The 22,636-nt window shown below is 42.6% G+C and overlaps 1 protein-coding gene and 1 long non-coding RNA gene across 2 annotated transcripts in view; one reads left to right on the forward strand and one right to left on the reverse strand.

Moving 5' to 3' along the window:
* The window catches only part of HMCN1 (hemicentin 1), a 199,482-nt gene extending 198,357 nt beyond the window's left edge, over nucleotides 1-1,125 (reverse strand). The window contains 2 exon segments of the mRNA XM_048058996.2: nucleotides 728-932; nucleotides 934-1,125. Coding sequence (XP_047914953.2) covers nucleotides 728-932; nucleotides 934-1,002 — 274 coding nt within the window. The 5' untranslated portion in view covers nucleotides 1,003-1,125.
* On the forward strand, nucleotides 738-6,291 carry LOC106034079 (uncharacterized). The gene is made up of 3 exons (XR_007161450.2): nucleotides 738-867; nucleotides 2,129-2,246; nucleotides 3,363-6,291. It is a non-coding gene; the product is annotated as an uncharacterized lncRNA (long non-coding RNA).
* Nucleotides 6,292-22,636: the final 16,345 nt, after the last annotated feature.

A 22,636-nucleotide genomic window follows, 5' to 3' on the forward strand; every position in this document is an offset into this window, starting at 1 on the left:
AAGAAAAAGATGTGATATCAAAGGCGAACATAGTAAGATACGTAAATGGATGTTTTTCTGATACAACAAAGACAGGCTCTTCATTAAAAGAGAGAGAACCTATGCAAGCTTATGGATAACAAAACAGAAAAAACGGAAAGTTTTTCCCTAGTTTTCCAAGCAATTCGATTAAGATATTGGTAACAATGGCAAGCAAATGCTTTGCGGGCAGAAGTGTCCATGGCTGGGGAGAAACAGGAGGGGTGCCTAGTTTTGTTCGATGACATTCCTGCAAAAAAACAAACTCTTAAGCACCGACCTCGAGAACACCCTGCAGAATCCCATAGAAACTAGCACCAGAAAGGCTACTTTCAGGGGCCTTTACGCCCCCATCCTCCTCTGATCTCTTTTCGTAAGAAAAAGCAGGCGTTTGCGGCGCCGGGTAGCGCAGGCATCACCGGGCTGGGGCATCCCGTTCTGGTTTCCCCTTACAGTCGCCACCAGGGCTGTGACAAGGAGGGAGGCAGCCGGCCGGGGAGAAGGAGAGCAACGGGAAACAGCTGCGGCGGGGAGACAAAGGTGGGCCCGCGGGCGCCGTGCGAGGGACGAGGGGCAGGGGGCCCGCAGGAGGCGCCCGGCCGCGTCCCGGGGGCGGCCGAGAGGAGCCCCCCGGCGGCCGCCCCGCTCCCGGCTCCCCGCTCCGGGGCGCCGCGTCCCTCCCTCAGCGGGGCCCGGGACGAGCCCTCACCTGGGTCGTGGAAGGGCACCAGGGCGAAGTTGTACAGCGGCCTCTTGGGTCGCTTCAGCGACGTCTCCAGGATCTTCGACGCCCCTTCGATGACTTGCACCAAGTCGTCGTACATGGAGCCGGTGACATCGAACACGAAGGTCAGGGTGGAGGCTCCCTCGGGAACCGCCTCGGCGCCGGGCTCGGGCTTAGCGCGGGGGCAGAGGGGCGAGCAGCAGCAGCGGCAGCAGCAGGAGGGAGCCCGGCCCCGCCGCCCGCGCCCCGCCGAGAGCCATGTTCCGCCGCCCGCCCGGCTCCCCTCAGCGCGGAGCGCAGGAAACGCCGCGGCTTTTGTCTGCGCGCCGCCGCGGCCCCGCTCCGCCTTTCTTATCGGGCAGGGCCGGGGCCGGGGCTGGGGCTGGGGCTGGGGCTGGGACTGGGGCAGCGCCGCCCCGAGGGAGAAGGCAGAGCCCCGGCCATGCCGCGGGCTGCGGGAGCTGCCGCGCCGCAGGGAGCCCCGGCTGCGGCGCCGCCCGGCCCCGCCTCCCTCAGCCCAGGGCCCCCGCGTGGGGCGACCGCCGGCGGCAGAGGCTGAGGGGCCGGGGCCGCTCCGGCACCTGCCGGGGAGGGGAGGGGAGCCCCGGGGCGCTGGGCACCTGGGGCCGCTCCTCCTGCGCCGCCGCCTCTCGCCTCCACAAGCGCTACCTGAAAGGTGCGGGCCGGAGCCCCGGTCCCTCCCAGACCGAATCTTCCCCTGCTCCTGTGAAGCGGTGCTGAGGTCCCTGCTGAAGGGGACGGAGAAGCTGCAGGCACTGTTTGCCTGCAGCCCGGAGAGCAGGCAGCAAGGGAAAGCAAACGGGCGGCGCGGTGCTTCCCGCCTGCTCTGCAGCCCACAGGCAGCACGCTCGATTTAAGGCCAGGTTTTTGAGAGATATTTAGCTGCGTCCCAGCAGACACATAAATACCTATTGAAAATCTGATCCTAAGTGCCTTGAATACCTCTTGAAAATCTGATCCAACCCAGTGCCGCCTGAAAGTGGAGCGGGGCTGGGGCAAGGTGGCCACAGCCCCGCTCAGTGCTGGGGTCCCGGCCTCACCACCCAGCGGTGGAGGCCATCGCGCTCCCAGGTGAGCGGCATCACCTGGTTGTAGTTGCCAAGAGGGAGGAAAATCGCATCCTTGGTTTTTGGTGGCATGAGGCAAGCGGGTTCTTGTCAGCTGCGTTTGATGCGGCTGGGAAGGTTGGGCGATGCAGCAGAATCTGCCTCTACGCATCTTGACATTGGTGCTAAAACTGCACGCTCAAACCATCATATTGTGACTGGAAAATTAATCACGTTGAAACATTGCTTATCCTAATCAAGTTATAAGTCTGGAATTGAATTATAAAAAACAGATGTTTACATTCTTTCTCCCCTTCAGCACTGATGTCATGAGAAGGAAGCACATAACCAGAGCCGTGCAACGCATTCGCCATAAAACCCCAAACCATGGAAAACTTGCCTCATCTGTAACTTTCCTACCAGAAAACTCGGACCAGGTTTGTCAAAATATTCACAAATCTTGTAAGTAGAGACACATTCAAGCCATAAAGTAGGAATATGTATTTTGAACACCCTGGAGACTGGAAGCACTTGGATTTAAGGATTTTGTTTAGTCCTTTGTGAAGATGAATTCCTGTTACATTTTTCCTGACAAAGAAAGCTCTCATGTTCTTTCTGTCTTAAATTATTTCTCATTTAAATGTAAACAAGCTAGAACAAACCAAGGCAGCGTCCCTATGAAAAACGCAACTCTTTGATACATTGTGCCGCTTCTCAAAAAAATGTCATTTAATGCAGGTTTTAAGGTACAACATAAAGAATAATAAATCTTACTTTGTAACAGTGGGAACTGATATTTATTTTGGTTGCCTAACACTTTCCACTATAAAATATTCTTGTAGCTTGGAAGCTCTAACACTATTATTCACAGAAGACCTTTGAAATTTGCAGGAAGAAAGCCCTGTAGCAAGAGAAATGATTTTTTTTTTCCTTCTCCAACAAAATTATTTTCATAGTTTGCCAAAGAATCATCTATTGAAAAAAATCTCCATGCTCCTCTGTAAAGCTGTGACGGTGTGGCAGAGCCACGGCTGAGCGGGGCCCAGGCCCGTGCCCCTGGCGCAGCGAGACCCTGCTGCAGCCTGGCTCTGCTGAGCATGACTGCCCCGTTCCTCCCCCCTGCACTTACATCACTCTGAGTGTGAGCAAAGCGTTACCCACCTGGACTGATAGGTGGCTACATAATTGCCATGAATGGCTGTAAATTGTTACGAGAAGTGGAATAAAGAGTTAAGCAATTTAACTCCTTTCTTCCTAGCTTGTCTCAAATATAAAAAGTATAAAATTTGTACACTGTGGGGAAAATATACTAGTTCAGAAGACTGGGAAGGAAATAAAGTACATTTCACCCTTTGGGCCTTTGTCTTAATCTGCCCCATTTTGTAATATGCAGCTAAAATATGTTACTGTCTAACGGCTGCTAACAAAGACGGAGTTGCTGGTTTCAGTCCAGTCCACAGTAAACAACCGTCCACTGCAAAAACTGAAGTTTCCATCTGAAGGAGAATATCAGAATGATTGTTTTTAAAGCTGGTGCTACTCTCTAATTACAGAGCAAACTGCTGATACCAAAACAGATTCTCCTCCTTGGATCCCATGGACCACTCTCAGCAGGCTGCGCCTACGGAGCTCTTTCTCACGACACCTCTTTGCTGGTCAGCAGACTCTGCACGTATACCAGATACTCTGAGCTGTTTTGTCACAGACATTTGACAAAAGTTCCTCTGCATCTCCACGCACATTAAAAAGTTTTACTCCCACTCCTCCTTCAAGTCGTCCCCCTCCCCCACCCCGGTTTTTTATTTTATTTTTGCTTTGTTTGGACTTCACTAATTGTTGTGGAAAAGGAGGGAATCTTTGCTGTTTGTTTTGGGTATATCTCGCTTTGGCTATCTCTGTGAGAAGTATACGTATTGTATAGCGAGAGCTCTCCAGTTCATAGACAGTGTTTTCTCAGCCAGTCTTTAGTCCTGTCTTTCTATTTTATGTATATTCACGCTCCAGTCATGCACATGAGAAGTGTAACTTCATACTTGTCAAACACATTCACTACTCCAAAACTGAAAACAATGTTTTAGGTCTCAAATTCTGAGCTTTGAAGTAGCATGCAGGCAGAACTTATGCTTCATTTGGGAGGGACAAGGTTAAGATGCTATCCTAGAAGAGGAAAAGGAGTTAGCAGGTATGCCAAGGAGCCTGAAACCAGGTAAGGCTGCTGCTAACAGCTCTGCAACAAAAGATAAACAAGGAGCAGAAAAGAGGAAGGACAGACAGATGAACCTGTGGTTATATGTGGCGACATCTTCACATTTACGTACAAAGAACCTAGCACTGCTTTTGGGGGGAGATTTTGTTGTGTGAATGCCATTACAGGATCAGGTTCAAACTCAGAAGTGATTAAATAAACACTGACCCCTTCCAGCTAGTGACTTCTATTTTGTAAGCCACACGGCTGGCCTCATATGAAGACAGTACACTTTAAGCACTCATCTTCTCTTTCCTCTGGGTGACCAAGGCATTTTGTCCGACAGTTAAAGGCTCTTCTCCAGACTGAACAAGATAGCATTTATACCCAACAACCATGATGCTTTATTGTTTTAGTCACAGTAGATTCACATCTTCCTGTAAGATGCGTTACATTCGCCAGCAATACAAAGCCTGCCACAATATAAAAATGGCACTTGTGTAATTTTGTTTGACTTCTGGCTTCTGAATATTCAGAGGGATCATATATTGTAGGTTTTCTCAAAAAAAAAAAAAAAAGAAAAGAAAAAGAAGTGACTAGAAACCACCTGCTTTTGTCAAGAAAACAAACCCTGGGATTCTCGAAGGATCACCTGTCTGTAGGAATTGATGCCTTTGAATGGACTATTAGATAATTCCAGAGTTTGAAGAACTGCAAGTTTCTAACCTCCACTTTTCCAAAAGGTTTGTCTGAATGTGAAATCAAGCTATAGGCTGTATTCCCTACTCCTACCCTGCAGGTATCAGCAGAAAAAGAGAAATTTGATCCAGAACTGTATTTTGAACTGTTCACACATACATCTGGCTACATTCGGTATCTTACGGTTACTGCTGCCTTTTAAAACTGAACCTGCATTCAGCAACGTTGGAATTTTTCATGGCTTGGACAATTAACACTTTAAGCAACATCAGAGCAGACAGGTGAATGCTAGCAATCCTATGCATTCTGCAAACATTTCTAGACAGTAGCAAAAATCAGATTTTTAAGATGCTGTTTTATATTGTAAAGAAACTAGAGGCTACATAGAGATAATCTTTTGCCATTTTCAATCTCCTTTCTCTGCTCCACAGAAGTTTGCTCAAATGTCAGTTTGATTCACAACTCAACACATTTCAAAATATCACATAGTAGTGAAAAAGAGCTACACACAAGCAGTAAGTAGCTGTAGCAACCGGAGTAGTTTGTTTAATAAACCGTGTGCTTCAGCCAAAGGGTCGTTTCACACTTCTAGAGCACTGAATTATCTCTCATCTGCAAGATGAAATCACTTTCCTTTTGGTTATAAAACATTTGTTCTATAAAACAGGTCATCCTGTGATAAAGACATAGAAGTGAGGGGGCCAAAAGTTTTGTCTCTGGCTTGCTGCTTTTATTAATATGAAAACGTATCAAGAGTAGGACCAAGCTAGGACCTGCTGTGCTACTTCCTTGGAAAAGAAAAAAAGAGTAAATGAAATGAAGGATGGAGAAACAGATTAATCAAATATGGGGCCTGTACCTAGTGGGCAAGGCAGTCTTGATCTACTTATCGATCTTTACTTCCTGCACTACAGCCTAAGCACTTATGAGCACAAAGTACAAATGCATAACTAATCAACATGTCCTTATAAAATCTGTAACTTTGAACTGTTAAGTCCCCATCTTACAAATGAGGAGCGAAAGCAGAGAAGGACTAATTGGCTTGCTGAAGGCCATGCAGGAGATCTGTAGCAGAAATAGTGAGCAAAGAGCTTTAAATTTCACATAAGAGCATTTTTCTCCTTCCTCCGTTCCTCAAGATTCCTTGGCACTAAAAGAGGATTATGCATCTCTTTCTCTCCTGAATATTTGCAGGAAGGGAAACGCCAGGAAATACAAAACACACATTATTTGCTGTAGAGAGAGCCTTGAAAGTGCAAATACTCTGTATTTCAGTAATTTTTTTCCTATTGCAAAGTTGCATCAGTTTTGCTAGTATCTTTTAAAAGGTATTATAGCTTAGTTTCTACCACCAAATAATAAACTTTTTCTTGTCATTTACAAGACATGTTGTTGGCATTCCCTTGACTAAAAAGAACCCATTCTCACAACCACTTCTGTTTTATAATTGCAGGCTAAATGTTGTCAGGTATAGAGTCACATACACTGCATCTGAAGAGCTACTAGGGAATATACTTCCTTCTAACCTATATTCGAGATCAGATCAGTATCGTGAGTGGCGGCTGGGCCTCGGCTGACTGCTAAGGAAAGGAGCTGGAGGTGACGGGTTCAGAGACAACAAGTACTGGCACTAAGCCTGGTGACTGCTGCCCGTACGGCGAGTCCTGCGCAACTGCGTGCATGACCACTGCTTCATATGCGCATCTCTTCCCTTCTAAGCTTCCGAGTTGGGATTTCAGAAAGGATTTCAAAACTGCTGCCTGAAGGTCCTATTTGAAACAACCTTTCCGGCAATATAGGCGCTAGGTTTCTGTACAGAACTACGGGGTTGTTGCTCTGCAGCTGTAAGAGAAAGCAGAGACCACCACATGAGAGGTATGCAATATAATTCTGTACAGATGCCTGTGTCAATGAGAAGAATCACCTTCCAAGTCACTCATTTCATTCCCCCAGGAAATGCCCATGTGTACATTAAATCACACTCACAAACCTTCCATTAGCTCACATGCGTAGAGAGCTGACGCGATGGAACCGGCTAGAGGTGATCATGTTACAACACTTTGACTGCTTTCACCACTCGAGTAATTGCCTGCTAGATGCAGGAATTTTCACAGAGCTCCTACAGCACTATTATAAAGGTTGTTTTTTTTTTGTTTTGTTTTCTTTTTTTAAATCATTGAAAGTTAGTTTATCCTCAAGAATTTCAAGTCAGGATTTTCAAAAGAGTTTACAAACAATTAGGCAACCACATTGTATTATGAAAATAACAGTAGCAAGTTTAGATTGAGCTTCAAGAACACCATCTCCCTCTACTGGTAAATCAGAATGAAATGTTTCAAACCTGGATTACAGAAAAGTATACATTTTTATTCTTATTTTTAATAAAGATAGAGAATAATGTATGATTTTTTTCATAGTTAAGGTTGAAATCAACCTTAAATTATAAGCAGAATTTCCCACAAACACACAGGAACAAATGTTTTGTACATAGCAGTTACGCTGGTCTCTTCCACAGGAAGAGTTTTCTGGAGAATTAGTTGGACAGACTGATTCTAATGATAAGAGAATTCAAAATGTGTACTTTTTACATTTTAGAAAAAAAATTTTTAGAGCATACTTTTTCAAAACTGGACCAGAAATGATACATTTAATTAATTTGACCAGAGCAAACCTAGCAGTTATGAGTAGTTTTATGTTGTCTTATTAATACTTTTGGGTTAATTACAGTGGACTTTTGAAATTCTGAACAAATACAAAACTTCCATTACACTATAGTCTATAGTGTGCAAACAGCAACTATCAGTATGAAGAACTATTCTTGATTATCTTAATATTACAAGCAATTCATACACACTGAAGAAAAATATCTTAGATGAGGTATTTTATGCAGTTCTAATACTTTATGCAATGTGGCAATATAGCTTTGCAATCTCTTATCTGTCAGACAAGCAGTGATACGTTCTGGTTGACAACTAAAATAAGCTCCTGAAAGAAGAGGAAATTATTTCAGGTACCATCATCCCGTGTTACAAAGGGCGGCTGCATGGCCACTTTGGTCTATGGACTCAAGCTCATTTTGGAGTCACTGATAGATACTTAAATAATGGATAACATCAAAAAACATCCCATTCCTCTCATACCAGGAGCTATACTATGGAATGCAGTTTGCAGTCTTGCAGCCCACGAGCTTAATTACTGCACCTCATGCCTCTAAATGGTCTTCTATTCTTAATTTCTCAGAGGAGCTAATTAGCATACAGCGTCATATTAACACTTGCTGGCAGAAAGACCTCCCAGTTCACAGAGCTGCCCTGTAGGTGTATTCTAACAAAGCTGTACTGAAAGAGAGACAGTGTTCCTCGAGCATAAATTATGAAATAAAACTACTCCCTTAATCAAAAAATGAGTTTGGGAATTCATGTCATTTGCTTAACAAAGACAACAAGAAAATAAATGTTTAGTTCTCCAGAGTTTATAGAATCATTATCATATCACAGAACAGTTTGGGTTGGAAGAGACGTTAAAGATAATCTTGTTCCAATCCCTCTGCCATAGGCAGGGATGCCACACACTGGATCAGGCTTCCCAAGGCCTCATCCAATGTGACCTTGAACACCTCCAGGGATGGGGCATCCACAGCCTCTCTGGGCAGCCTGTGCCAGCGCCTCACCACCCTTACAGTGAAGAATTTCCTCCTAACCTCTAATTTAAATCTCACTTCTTTTAGTTTAAAGCCAATCCCCCTTGTCCTATCATCATCCGCCCAAGCTGAAAGTCGCTCTCCATCTTTTTTATAAGCCCCCTTTAAGTACTGAAAAGCTGCAACTAGGTCACCACAAAGCCTCCTCTTCTCCTGAGTGAACATCCCCAGCTCTCTCAGCCTTTCTTCCTAGGAGGGCTGCTCCATGCTGGCTATCTAAGATCACCTCCTCATTCTGCATGAGCTTTGACACTGCTTCCAGGAGGACCTGTTCCATGATCTTTCCAGGCGCAGAGCTAAGGCTCGCTGGTCTGTAGCTCCCCAGGTCTTCCTTTCTACAATTTTTTAAAATGGAAGTGATGTTTCCTTTTTTCCAGTCACCAAGGACTTTACCTGACTGCGAAGTATATACTTTGCTCCACTTAAGCTTATAAAGAATGTATTTTGCTTAGAAAAAAAGTCCAAATTTCCTGCATCTGTCTATGCAGGATAAGCCTATGATGAAAGCTGTGTGGCATTTCTCCCACCACCTATCCTCATCCCCATGAAAGTGTTACAAGAATTAGCTCACAGTTCCGATCTCAATTTATTTTATTTTTGTATAGACTTGGCTGATTTAAGTATTTCTCACATTATTAAATATCCTGCTTTAAATTTCTCCACCAAGACAGCACTAACTAACATCAGGCATGTGAAGTGTGTTTTCCTGGCATTTGAAGAAACCAAGTTCACCCAGTTTATAAGTTCATCATTTTTTAGTGTTTTTTTTAGTCTGTAGTTTCAGTCTTTACATTTAAGCCCATAAAGACCAATGTGCCCTTTAAAATCCTGCCAGACTATAAGTTAGCACCTCACCAATAGTTACCAAGTATAACTTTCCAAAACCTCTAAATAGCCGGAGAGCTAGTTTTACTACCAAGATGGACTATGTTCTCCACAGTCACACTTTATTGGCGTAACGGAGATATTCTTAACATTTGGAGTGTTTTTCACAGCACTTCTCTCCTTATAGTCTGGTGCTCCTTCTACTGAGAAATGGGAGACTTCTGTCAGGCAGATCATTTCGGAGATGACATATAAGAATTTTATCCACAATAAGAATAAAAAGCCTTTCATAGAAAAGGGGATAAAAAGGCTTCCCCTTATAAAATAGAGTTGTTACACAAAAGTGGCAGAGATAATTCATCGTTTATCATCAAGTTACTTGGCAGTTCCCATTACAACCCTGTTTCCGGGCCTCCACATTTTTGTTCAACGAATGGCCTGGTCCAAAACTTTTCATATAAAACGTCCACTTTGAGCTTAATTTTGTCGCTGCTCAACCAAAACAGCTTGGGCATTTCCGAGAGCACTCACTGCTCTAGAAAAGACCATCTCCATTCTTTCCTGAGGAGATTCAAGAAGCAGACCCGGGCAGAGCAGGGCACAGTGGGCCACGTAGCAGCCACAGCACAAGGAGCTGCTGGCACCAGGCGGGAAGAGCGTAACGTCCCGCACCAGCACAGGGACAGATTCCGCTCTGCTCGCAGCTGCTGTTTGGTCACTGAGGAGCGGACACCAGACGAGCCTGGCCCACACCCAGGGATGCTGAGGTAAACATGGAGTGAGGCACTTGGCCCAGCGCTGACAGCACCATCCAGAGCGTGGTGGGACATCTGAGCACACAGCCCTTCAACTCACCTCCTTGAATCCACTGAGCAAGCTGAGCAGTTGGGTCCCTGTTATTAGGATTATTATTTATTTTCCACTGTCAGATAAAAAACTTCAATTTTAATATTTCCTACAAGTCTCTGTATATGCCACTGGCCAGGTACTCTGGTGTCTCCAACCACAAATATGTCCTACCACTCAGAGTTTCACTTCTTCAGGCACTACAAGAAGCAGGAGAAATGTCTGGCTGAGCAAAAAAGCCATGTACAGCCCTCCAGCTACAAAAGCTGGAGACCACAAGCCACAGGTTTCCCTATATACAACCCATTTTCTGACATATTTTCAGGTATCATTTCATGTTCTTGATTGTTCATGCACTACAGGTACAGTACAGTACAGGTACAATATCTTTACTGGGGTGCTACAACATATATACACAACTGTCCTTGTTAGATCCATGCTATTTCAGTTTTCAAGAGCCATTTAAACAAGTGTCCCAGCAAAAGTTGAACTAACTACACTTAAACTAAAAACCATCCTATTTCTCCTGGCTAGTTTATCAAATCTGATTCAATTAGTTGAAATACGTATTCATTATGGGCAACAGATTCAAACAAAAAAAAATTGGGCATCTAATTTAATATGAATAATCAATGACATATTGAAGATCAGACTACACTATTTAGTAGCAACTTAACAGTCTCCTACTCTGATTTAAAAATATAGTTTTCACCTATACGCAACTGTAGAAGAATCTAGTGTTTTTTCACAACACAATTCTTTGAACAAGCAAGGACAGAAAAGAAAGCAGGGTATCACATACTGTGTTTAGTAACTAAACATGTAAAAAGCAATCAAGCACGGCATCAATAGTCGGTCGAGGGAAGTGATTGTCCTGGTCTGCTCTGGTGCGGCCTCACCTCGAGTACTGTGTGCAGTTCTGGGCACCACAGCACAAAAAAGATGTGAAACTACTGGAGAGTGTCCAGAGAAGGGCTACAAAGATGGTGAAGGGCCTAGGGGGGAAGACGTATGAGGAGTGGCTGAGGTCACTAGGCCTGTTCAGCCTGGAAAAGAGGAGGCTGAGGGGAGACCTCATCGTGGCCTACAGCTTCCTCACAAGGGGGAGTGGAGGGGCAAGCGCCGATCTTTTCTTTTCAGTGACCAGTGATAGGACCCGAGGGAATTGTGTCAAGCTGCAGCGGGGTCTGGGGGGTGGGGGTTCAGGCTGGATATCAGAAAAAGGTTCTTCACCAAGAGGGTGGTCGTACACTGGAACAGGCTCCCCAGGGACAGAGTCATGGCACCAAGCCTGTTGGAGTTTAAGAAGAGTTTGGACTGTGCTCTCAGTCATAACTGAAGGTCTGAACTTTTAGGTAGACCTGTGTGGTGCCAGGAGTTGGACTTGATGATCCTTGTGGGTCCCTTCCAATTTGGGATATTCTATGACTCTATGATTCTATGTAAATCCATAAAACCTGTCAGTATGAGAAAGCGTTTTGCTGGTGGTGTTTTGTTTTTCCTCTTTTTGCCACTCCAGAGATAAGGACGCAAAAGTCTGTCCCACTGTGGGACTGGTAGTCCTTCAGAGAGACTATGGGAAGGATTTGGAGAGAGGGGAGGTGGTATTGCCTTGGTAAGAACTGAAAGAGTGGGCCTCACGTAAAGCTCCCTCAGAATGAGGGTTGCTTAGCTGCCACACCCTGCCTTTGGGTTCCAGCCATAGCCACTCGCAAGGATGCTACGTGTGGGAGCGAGGAGCCAAATTTCTCAGAGCAGCCAAGAGCTGTCATGGGTCAGCTCTTCCCTCCATTTCTTCCACTCTCCACATGCTTTGCCAGTTCCTGCGTCTGACAGGACTGAACTCCGACCTGGTGCCCCTAAAAAGCTCTGTCCATACAGCGCTTCCATGCTAACTAAAAGCAGAAGTTATCTGAGGAGTTATAAACTGATTTTTGATGGCAAGATTTCAGGCTCATATACTGAGACTCAATAAAATCTAATTGTATGCACAAATACCCACAAACACAGCTGGACTTCTACACAGCCATTGCAGGCTCTTTGGCTTTACCTTACAAAAAGTGTACCACAGCCAAGTGGCTTGTCTGCAACCACAGCGGGCATAAAATGAGGTCCTACATGGGTACTGGGATGCCTCTGGAGCAGCATGGCAAATGAAACCACAAGACAGCAGCACAGAAAGCAGCAGCAACACTTTTAATACAGTTGCTGGATCCCTCAGCTGCTATCATAGCATGGCAGTGGTTGCTGTCACTGCTTCAAGACCATGGTTTAAGATAAGATTTGAAGGTGCCATGTCACAGGCTCAACTTCTCTTATGAAGACTAACTTGTGAGAGAGAAATTTGGTTTGAAGCCAAAACACAGCGGCATGTGAGAGAAGCAAGCCCGTTCTACTCTAGCTCAGCAGAGCATCAAGTCATTTGGTCATTGCCTGTGGTTTGTCTCTGGTCCAAAAGAGTTAGCTGTGTTTTCTCCTTATTTTGTATAACTTGATGACAAGCCCTTTCTAAAGAACCCCAGCAGATCTTTATAAGTTTACATCATGAATAACTAACATTGGCTGAGCTGGAGAACTAATTGTTCCTGCAACGACAGCTGCTGGCCTATACCCAAGAAATTTTTCTGAGTGCTTGTAAGCAAATTACCATGGCTACACTTAGAAAGACAAATTCATATTTAAATGCTCCTTTCTTGCCACGTGTCTCTCAGGTAAGATTTACCTACTGGCTTCAAGTTCCTAGGACTAAGCATCTGAAAACCAAAGATTGTTTGCTATGCAGAAAGGGTTCAGAAATAATCCTGAATCCCACAGCTAAATAGAAATCGTAGCTCATCACTGGCCTGGACTGATGCTCACTGAGATGAATGGGCTTCTTCTATTTGCTTTTCAGCCATCTTCGGATCAGACCGTTGCCTTTTATACAGCCAGTGTGATCATAATCAGAATAAGCTGCGACTCAGTGTGAGGGAGTGCATGAGTCTACCTGGCAGATTAGATGTAGCCAGCTAAACTTCTTCATGTCTCCTAACCATGTACTGAATTTCCATCACGAGATTTTCTGAATCCATTGACTGACCACCTCTCTGTGCAGAACCTTTCCCTAACACCCAGCCTGACACTCCCGTCACAGCTCCATGCCATTCCCTCGGGTCCTGTTGCTGGCCCCAGAGAGAAAGTTCTGCCAAAGAAGAAGAAATGCTCACACAACAATGCACAGGAATGCAAACAGCATCCTCCTATTCATTTTAGTCTCATTTAGAAACAAGACAGAGAACTGAATCCCTGCTAGATGTGCACATTGTGTCTGGAGACTCCAAATGTCAAGCTCTAGAAATATCAGTGACATTTTTCAGCAAAAAGTTCAGCTGAGCTTCCAGGCAGTGCCATTTCATTGCACACTGAGTGCTATGGCAATCCAGTGCTTATGAACAGCACTGCCTTGTCCATTAAACACAAGAATTTCTTCCTGTTCGCAGGTGTGCAACAGGCACCAACACTGCAGTGCATCTTTTGGTGCTCAGTAGAAATGACCACAGCAAAGGCTGATGTGAAATGATATTCTGCCTTTGAAGACAGAGCCTCTCTCTTACGGCCACTGATTTCTTAGCCCCTAAAAGGCACCCTTTAAAGACTAGCAAAGATCAGTACAAGGCGATCTTGAACAAAAGCCTATCAGCACAAATAAGGTATTCCATATGACATAGACAGAGATAAAAGCCTATGTCTATCTGAAAATATTGTCTTTTATGGCATCCTCCATGGGCATTGAGTGACAAAATAAAAATCCAAGTGTCACAATAATGGCTTCTAAATCCTACTAGTTGTAAGTGACCTGTGCCACCAAACAGAAAGTCAAAAGGAGGTTGCTTCATGTGATATGGTGGGTATTTTTATTTTCTTACAAGGGTGAATGACCTGCCAACTCTGTACACTCTTGTACAGTGACATGGCTTGCCATTAAGCAAAGTGGTATTGCCCTACCTGAACTCTTTCCTATCCTGATCCCTGCAGAGCAGGCACGTGATGGCAGATTTTGTCCCTAACACCAGGTTCCTTGAAGACAGAGTTCTCTACGCACAGCTTCACACACACCAACCTGGAAATAACCTCTGCTTCAGCATCCTCTCAGTGCGAATGCATGCATCTGTGCCCACCTGCTGCAGCCACATAGACACCCTAAGAGAATTAATGTGAAACAGCGTTAGCTATGTTGGTGACAATTTCTGTATAGATGAGTTCTCATTTTGTGCAAAGTTTTTCACTCAGGACCCACTGTGAAAAGTGAATTCATTGATATACTTTATAAACAGCTTGTGTATTGTCTTTTACTGGATCCAATATGCTTACAAACAGCTTTTCTAATTACCAGCTCAAACTTAAACACAGGATCTTTTCTTTGTGCATGTCATCCTAGAGATAAGGGCTCACAAGTCTCACAGCATCTCAGTTACACTCTGCTGTTTTAGGGTAATCAGCAGATGTGAAACTAATTGGCCCTGCACTGCAGCATAGCCTGAAAATTTGGCTTTGCTGCACAGAGTGGTGTAGAGCTTTAGCACATCTCTTCTCACTTACACTGGACACCACATTTTTGTCACTCAGACGAATCCTGGGACTGAGTCTCAGAAGAGCCTGGCAGACGACCATCTTTCACATGTATGCACGTCTTTAAGGATTCACAAAGGCTATCTAGCAAAGTCAGGAGGCAACCGTAAAATGTGCAGCTTGACTTCTGAAGTGCTGAAATTACAGGAAATTGATGATGCTTGTAACTCGAGAAAGCTGCACGTTTTACACTGCTAGCCACAAGGTGGAGGCCTTTACAACAGATTAACCCAAAAAGTAAGGGCTGCTGGGAATACGCACACCTGCTTATCCAAGGTCGGGTTGTTAGCACCTGTATGTGCAAGCTATTTCTGCTGCATCGCCGCCGTCAGAGGTTAGCATAGGGAAATGCTGCATCTGGCGCTGCTTTCTGCATTTAAGAACCACTTGCAGTACGCAAAGCATGCGAGAACGGCACTTTCCTGCCAAGTGTCACATTAAAAAGGACATCCACTGTTACTAAGAGTGATCATAACCGTGGAGGAGAAACGTTTCTTTTGTGTTCAGAAACATACCTGTGTAGCTGAAATCCACTTATTCTTTTTGATAAAGTTCCTTAACCTACGATTGGTGTCTTGGGGCTGAAAGACTTGCTTTTGAAAATATGCATTTATATACTATTTTGTAGGTTCTTATACCTATTCTTTTCCCTTAATTAAAATAGGAACAGGGAAGGGTGTAAATTAACATGAAACAGAACTGTTAGCCAGAAACGCCTGTTTCCAAAACAGATACTTCTTGTGACTTTGAAAAAAAATATGTATAAACATATGTTTTTCCAGCAGTAAAACAGAGATGACACTTTTACTTTGCTGCTTTACAGATTATTTTGAAGGAGTTTAAATTTCTCTTTCACGGATTAACAATTATTAATATTGCTATTTCCTTTGCCCACTCTTAAATAGAAACAATAGGACATACAGCAAGATGTCCCCTCTCTCTGTCCAAACTTCCTTTCTTCTGCTCCCCTTGAAGTCTCTAGGGAGTATCACCTGCCTACGAGCGGAACAAGTTTTGTGGAAGGTATTATGATTTTACTGTTCGTAATCAAAAACTGGCAAAAATATTCAGTATAACTACCAGACAGTTATGAATTTGACCATGCCTGTTTACAGAAACCTAACAGGAAGACCAGCATTACAAAATATGGAAGCAATATTAGCAACATTGTATAGAAAAATATAAATTTAACACTTATGGAAGACACTAGACTGGCACGCATGCCCCTCTTGATCCGACAGCAGAGATTAGCACAGCCCCTCCAGGCCCCACCAGCGGCTCATATTGGTGATTTCTGACTCCTTGGGACGGGTGGAAGGGCTAAGCAAGCAGCTAGATGCCTGGTGTTTGGGTTCTGAGTTGTTATCCTCACAGGTCAAGAAAGAATCTGAGGAAACTCTACCCAAGTCTTTGCTTGGGGTAGAAGCTGTAGAGATGCATTTGAATTTTGACCAGGTTTGCACACGATTGCAGAACGTAGGAAAGAAATGAGACCCCAAGGAACTCTACCAGAAACTGCCTTGGTCACTGCCTCAACAATCATCAAACGCTGTCAGTAAGCCGACCTGTTCGTTCATCTAATATTCCACCTCTTCATTCCACCAAGTGCAGGTTTTCTCAATCACAATGCCACGTGACATTACCTCTGCCAGTTCCATCATTCAACCAAAAACAGACGCATTGCTTGTTCAACAAAACCTATCTTCCGTGAAAACCTACTGATGGGCACTGAATATATTTTTAGCCTCTAATTCTTTGTTGAGAGAGTCTTAAGTAGCTGTCCTATGACTTTTACCAGAACTGACACCAAGCAAACAGTCCAGTAACTTTCTGGGTCACCTTTTTACCCTTTTTAAATATTGAAAGTATATTGGCAAACCTCCAAACCGTTAATAACCTTCCCATTTTCTTTGGGTTTTGTTAAACACTAACACCAATGGCTCTGAGAATTTTAAAAAGGCAGTTGGTGAAATTAAAAGCAGCAGAGCTAGACTCTGAATTGTTTGGATTTGCTCTGTGTTTTTGCCTATATTCCCAGTTACATTGTATTTTGATATTAGTAAAGAGCTCTACATGAAATGCAAAAAATTGCACTTGATACATTGTGTTTAATTTTTTGCTTTGACAGTGAAGCAACTGTAATGTCACTAACTGGGATTATAAATAATCTGTACACAGGAAGTAGCAGGCCATGGGTTGAACTGCAAGCTCTAGTATTAAGTATATTCATGCAGTGGGAATTAATATTTTTTCCCAGAGTTTTGAAAAAATACAGGGCTGAAGATCTTTGTGGCAGTCTGATTAAATACATGAAATTAGTAAAAATAATGTTTACTATGCAGTGGTCTACAAATAGGCTTTCAAAATATGCAACTACTACAAGCTGAATGTAAATATCTATGAAATATACATTGTGTGTAAAACACAGGAGGCATTATTATGCTATAAACTCTAAATGCTGCGGATTCTTCATTGCCATCATGGCATTTCAGTCACCTTATCCAAAAAGGCAATCTCCTGTCCATGACCCATTCTTTCGAGAACAACCCACTGTTCTTCATGAGTATACCCCACATGACCTGGTGCTATTTAACATTCCTGGCCATGCTGAGCAAGCACTCACATAGTTACCAAATCTCACTATATTTTATAACCAGTCCAAGATTCCAGATTTAGCTGATCGTATAAGAGTCAGAACTTTCATAAATAAAAAAGTCAAAATTGTGAAGACCACCCAGCCCAAGAATATCCGTGTGGCTCCAAAAAAGGCCAGTCTACATAAGCATCCCCCCCAACCCAGCTAATCACTTTTAAAACAATTTTAACATTTGCATCTTTCACGAGTTTCTTGAATACTTAAAAATGATAAATCATGGACATAAATGCAACTGCTCCCCCTCTGAGACACAGTCCTTCCCAGTCATCTCGAAATCACCTGCAGCAGAGAGTATGCTCATTTCTGTTCTTTTTTTTTTTTTCCCCTAGCAGATGAATCAAAGGCTGAAATTTCTATTTTTTTAAATCAGGCCAAACATGCTCATAAACAGTAGTCACAAGATTCTAAAGTTTCACATATAAAATCTTGCACTAGAACTATAATAATACACACTTAATTGACAGAAAATCTCTTGTATTATTAAAACACACAAACACTTCCATAATGCTGGGTATTGTGATAAAAATAACTGCAAGAAACAGTTACTCAGCTCCTTACAGAAGCAATTTTGGATTTATGTCTTGTGTTAACTTAGCTTATATATTTTTCAGCACAGAGTATTCATTTTTATAAATCAGCTTAGCTTTCACTGACCTCCAAATAAGTGCATCCGCAGACCTTGAGAGGGATATGAAAATGGTATTTTCACTTTAAGAATGACTTGAAAACAAGATATCCATAGGAAAAGCAAGGCATTGCCAACTTTTTTTTTTTTACATTAACTTCTCTAATTATCTTTTCTACTTCACTACAGCATTATTGTAACAATTGCAAAGGATCAGACTCTTAACAGAGGTTGCATTAGATCTATGTTCATGAATGCACAAGGCTTACCTGTGCTACTTGCTCTAGAAAGCAGGGATTATCTCATGACTGTTTCCCTAGCAAGCAGAAAAGGAATGCATAAATTCAGCTTAGCTCCAGATGGACATGTTTTGCATCAAAAACCAAACACTGTATATGGCTAAAGTTGAGGCATAGCCTTCATAAAGTACTCAATGACTGGCTGATCTGGAATATCTCAGTTTTGTGGATGCCTCTACAGAAACAGCTTGAAAGACACTAAAGCTGTCTGAAACAGAGCAAGCCAACGAGCAATCTGCTTATGCATGTTGCCTAGGCTGAATATACCCCGCTGAGAAAGGACTTCAGTTTCTAGTGCTGCCTTTTGACATTTTACAAAATAAGATGTGTTGATGCTGTATAGTTTTTGGATTCATGAGCTCACTTGTGGGTTTTGTACATCTGCTCCCATGTACAATGTCTTCTTTTCTTACATAAATACTATTAAAAAAAAGAGCAGGGAAATTGTTAATAAGGAAATGATGGATGGCCATAGACAAAGCTGCTTGTACCAGTAGGCTGGTGGTCTGCTGCACTGGGTAGAGTATTATTTTCTTGAATGCTGAGTGTATACACTTAATAATCCAAAGGCAAACCTTACTGTGCAAGAGCCTGCTATATAGCAGCAGCAAGGCACGTGTTTCCACACATCTAATTCACTTTTCTTTACAAGTAGTTTTATCTATGACATACTCTTGTGTTCTAAACACAGCTTTCTCAATTTCTGCTTTCATACACACTCCACATATTGAAATCAGAAACTGATAAAGCCAGGAGCTTTAGTACATACAAAGCTTAGGGTTTCTTTTAATCAAAGGAGCAAAAGACTGCTTAATACTAGATGGAAGCATAAAGGAGAAGGAACACGGATGACAAACATGTCTTGCAGGCCAGATGTATGGTAAACTACAAGTTGCTTAGCTGAGGTTGAGTTAGATCTTGCAAAATAAAACAAAAATGGAAAGTTAAAAGTTTTAAAATAAAAATCCATAAAAATAAACACATTATAATATTTGTTAGAGGAAATACAAACCTGTTCTATCACTGCTTCTTAACCAGTGGTCCAGTGATCCCCAGGATATCAGCAATTAGTCTCAAAGCAACTACACAGGAAAACAACCTATCAAGCACATTCCTACATTGTAAGCAAACAAACAAGTAAGAGGGAGGTAAAGAGGGGAACAAATGGAACCACTGATGTTAATTGTTAGCTGACCGTAAATGCAAAAAACCTGCATGAACTGCATTCATGTTTGTTTTTTGTTGCCTGTTTCCCCCAAAAGGCTAAGCAGTTCATTTTAAAATTGTGAGAGTTTCTTTCTACTGTGTAACAAGAATGGAATTGAGGTTATGTTATAGAGATATAGCCCCCAAACATAAATGAATATTTTGCCTCAGTTAGCAATAAAGATATTGAATGTATTAATCTGAAACAAGATGTCTATGAACTGATAATGTGATGCAATGAACAAATAAAAAAGCAAACCCAACCTTTGGCACATCAAAAGCTTCCCGTTAAAACCATGCAAGCACTAGTACCGTTGTACTGACACTGTGAGACTTCATTTGTGTATAATTTTATCATCTAAACTCACAAAACATGAAAGCAAGTGCAGAAGGCGACTTCAAGAAAGATCACAAAAGGAGTCAGCTTATTTACATTGGAAAAATTAGTAGGGAGCCAACCAGCTGGTCCCAGTTTAATATGAGGGGGTACTAAACGTGACTCTAAGATGGTCATTCAATGGACTTCTTAGCTCTGCAGATAATCTGTGGCATAATGTTTTAAAAGCTTATGTTCCAACTTGTAAGACATAATTGATCTGAAAAGTCCACAGCTTGCTCTAGCATATTGCCAGATGCAGAAATACTGGACTGAAGGATAAAAAAATTTCTTTAGCATACAGAACAATAAGAGTACCAACAGGTACTGAAGGGTGTTAAAAAAAGATCCATCTAAACAGAGTCTTGGCAAGGCCATGGTATGTTTCTGCCTAAAACTGCAATGGACATTTGATTTCTTTGTGAATCAGCAGTTACGGCTACCAAAATATCCATGCTTCAGAATCATCCCTTGTGAAGTTCCTTTCAAAAGGGACCTATATACCTTGAACAAGAGATGTGTCAGGTCTCACATCATGGAAACATGGACTGGAAGGAAAGGCATGCAAACAACTGAAAACTGTAGACTCCAACCATTTCAGCAAAAGAAGAATTTTTACAGCATAGTTGTAAATAGCATGCCAATGTACCTGAGAGACCAGAAGGAGGAATCCTCCCACTCACTCAGAATCAGTATTAGGAGACCACATTCAGATGAGAAAGCTTTCCTTGCATAGACACTGTGACATTAAAAAAAAAAAAAAAGAGTTGATTTTTCCCCCTTCATTCTCCTTTGCTAGGTTCTGCCAGTTACAACATTTAAGGCATTTTCAACTTTAAAGCAAGAAGCATGAACTCTTCTCACTATGAGTTTATCAGCTTAAACACAAAGGGCACAGAGTAAAACAGCATCCCCTGGTTTGAAAGAAAGGATATCTTTTTATTCTCAAGAGATTTCAGTAGAAAAAAAAATTATGCCAGGGATTACCTGAAAAAATTAAATATCCTGGCAAGAGCAATGCCCTGCCATATGACTTAAGCATCACTGGGATTAGATATTAAGTATGAATAATTGCAACCATACAACTTTCCTCTTTATCTCCCTTATGCAACACAAATCTAAATAAATCTGAAAACAGTGACTCATACCCATCTACTGTGCACTAAACCTGATGGTATGTAACCCCATTGTTCAGACTTTAATAATTCCATTCAGAGCTACCTTTTGTTCCTCTGCTTTGTCAGTCAACCCACTTTAATACCCATAGAGGCTGTTAAATCTATAAAGCTTCTGAATTTTTGCAGGGCTCATCTTGTTACAAAAGCTTATTACACAACGTAGCAGTTCTTTTCATGGTGCACACTGATTAAGAGTGGATACACTGCTGCTCTGTCAAAGCAGGAGCACCACACTGCTCTAGCCAAAGGATGTGTTTAAGGTAACAAGGTACGTGGTCACCAGCCCCGCTGCTACTCGCATGTTTCGCTGTAGTCAGCCTCTGCATATCATGTACTTCTGTAATTTTGGTTGCTTTGCCTTTCTCTGCAAAGCAAAGCATATGATTTAATGTTAACGTTCTCAATCGACATAGACATTTTTTTGGTGGGGACAGGCCTAAAAACTGATCCAGCGCTGTAAAAACAAGTGGCCTTTTCTGTTAAAATAAAAATTTATTTTGCAAAGCAGTTCCCAGGACAGGCTACAGGACAATGGCTGCAATTCCAGATTTCTGCATACTGTTCTCAGCCCCAGACCTTGAGCAAGATATTTAGCCCCTTCATGTCCCAGGTTCTTTATTGCTTTGCTGAGGATAACAAAAGAAACTTAAAATTTTAATTAGTATTTTCAAGGTATCTCAAAAACCAAGTCTACATCTCTGAGTAAATGGCAATGAAGCAATTCAACAATGAGTTTCCAGTTGTCATATTCCCTTGAACAGAACCCATGGCATATGAGAGGTCGAAACTACTGGGTTTGTTCAGCTCCAGGAGGAGAAGTCTAAGGGCAGATGCCTACAACCACCTTACGAAAAAGTGTGGAGGAGACAGAGCCAGCCTTGGAAGTGCACTGTGAAACTGCAAGAGGCAACAGACACAAGTTGGAATGTGGGAAATCCCAGTCACATGCAAACAAAATCTTTTTCACAATGAAGTCACTTTTTCACAAAATGGCACAGGCCCAGAGTGTGTGAAAGCCCCTTTACTGGAGACAATCACACCTGGGCTGGATGAGGCCTCAAGTAAGCAGATCTAATTTGACCCAGATCTAATTGGATCTGCTTCAAGCAGAAGGTTGGATCTAGATGGCTTCCAGAGGTCCCTTCCAGTCTAAACTGTTCTGTGATACAATTATTCTGTGATGACAATTATTTCTTTATTCTTAGACTAATATTCCAGGAACCAAAAGAGAAGGAAAAGGTATCTTCTGCCAACAGAAAATCTCTCCCCTTTCCCCAAGCCTTTTTCCTGTATTTTTGCCAAATTCCAAACTCTTAACCTTCTCCAGAAACACCCCCAAGGTAACTTCAACTATTTTACTCTGTGATTAATTCTTAACTTTGGAATAGCATAATTTTATTTTCCCATTTCATCTCATCAGGTGGCACTCCAAATATAAAGTTTAGAGGAAACCCAGACCTTTTTTTTTTTTTTTTTTCCCCAATGAGCCCAAATGAAAACCATAGGCTCAAAGGTGTTCATACTCTGGTGATAACCAAATGTAGTACAAATATTTCATAGCTGGGCTATTCTGTGTCCTTACATTGGATTTATGCTAATTTCTGGTAAGTCCCAACTCACCCAC

Source organism: Anser cygnoides, chromosome 8 (genome assembly GCF_040182565.1).
Source record: "Anser cygnoides isolate HZ-2024a breed goose chromosome 8, Taihu_goose_T2T_genome, whole genome shotgun sequence".
Taxonomy (NCBI): domain Eukaryota; kingdom Metazoa; phylum Chordata; class Aves; order Anseriformes; family Anatidae; genus Anser; species Anser cygnoides.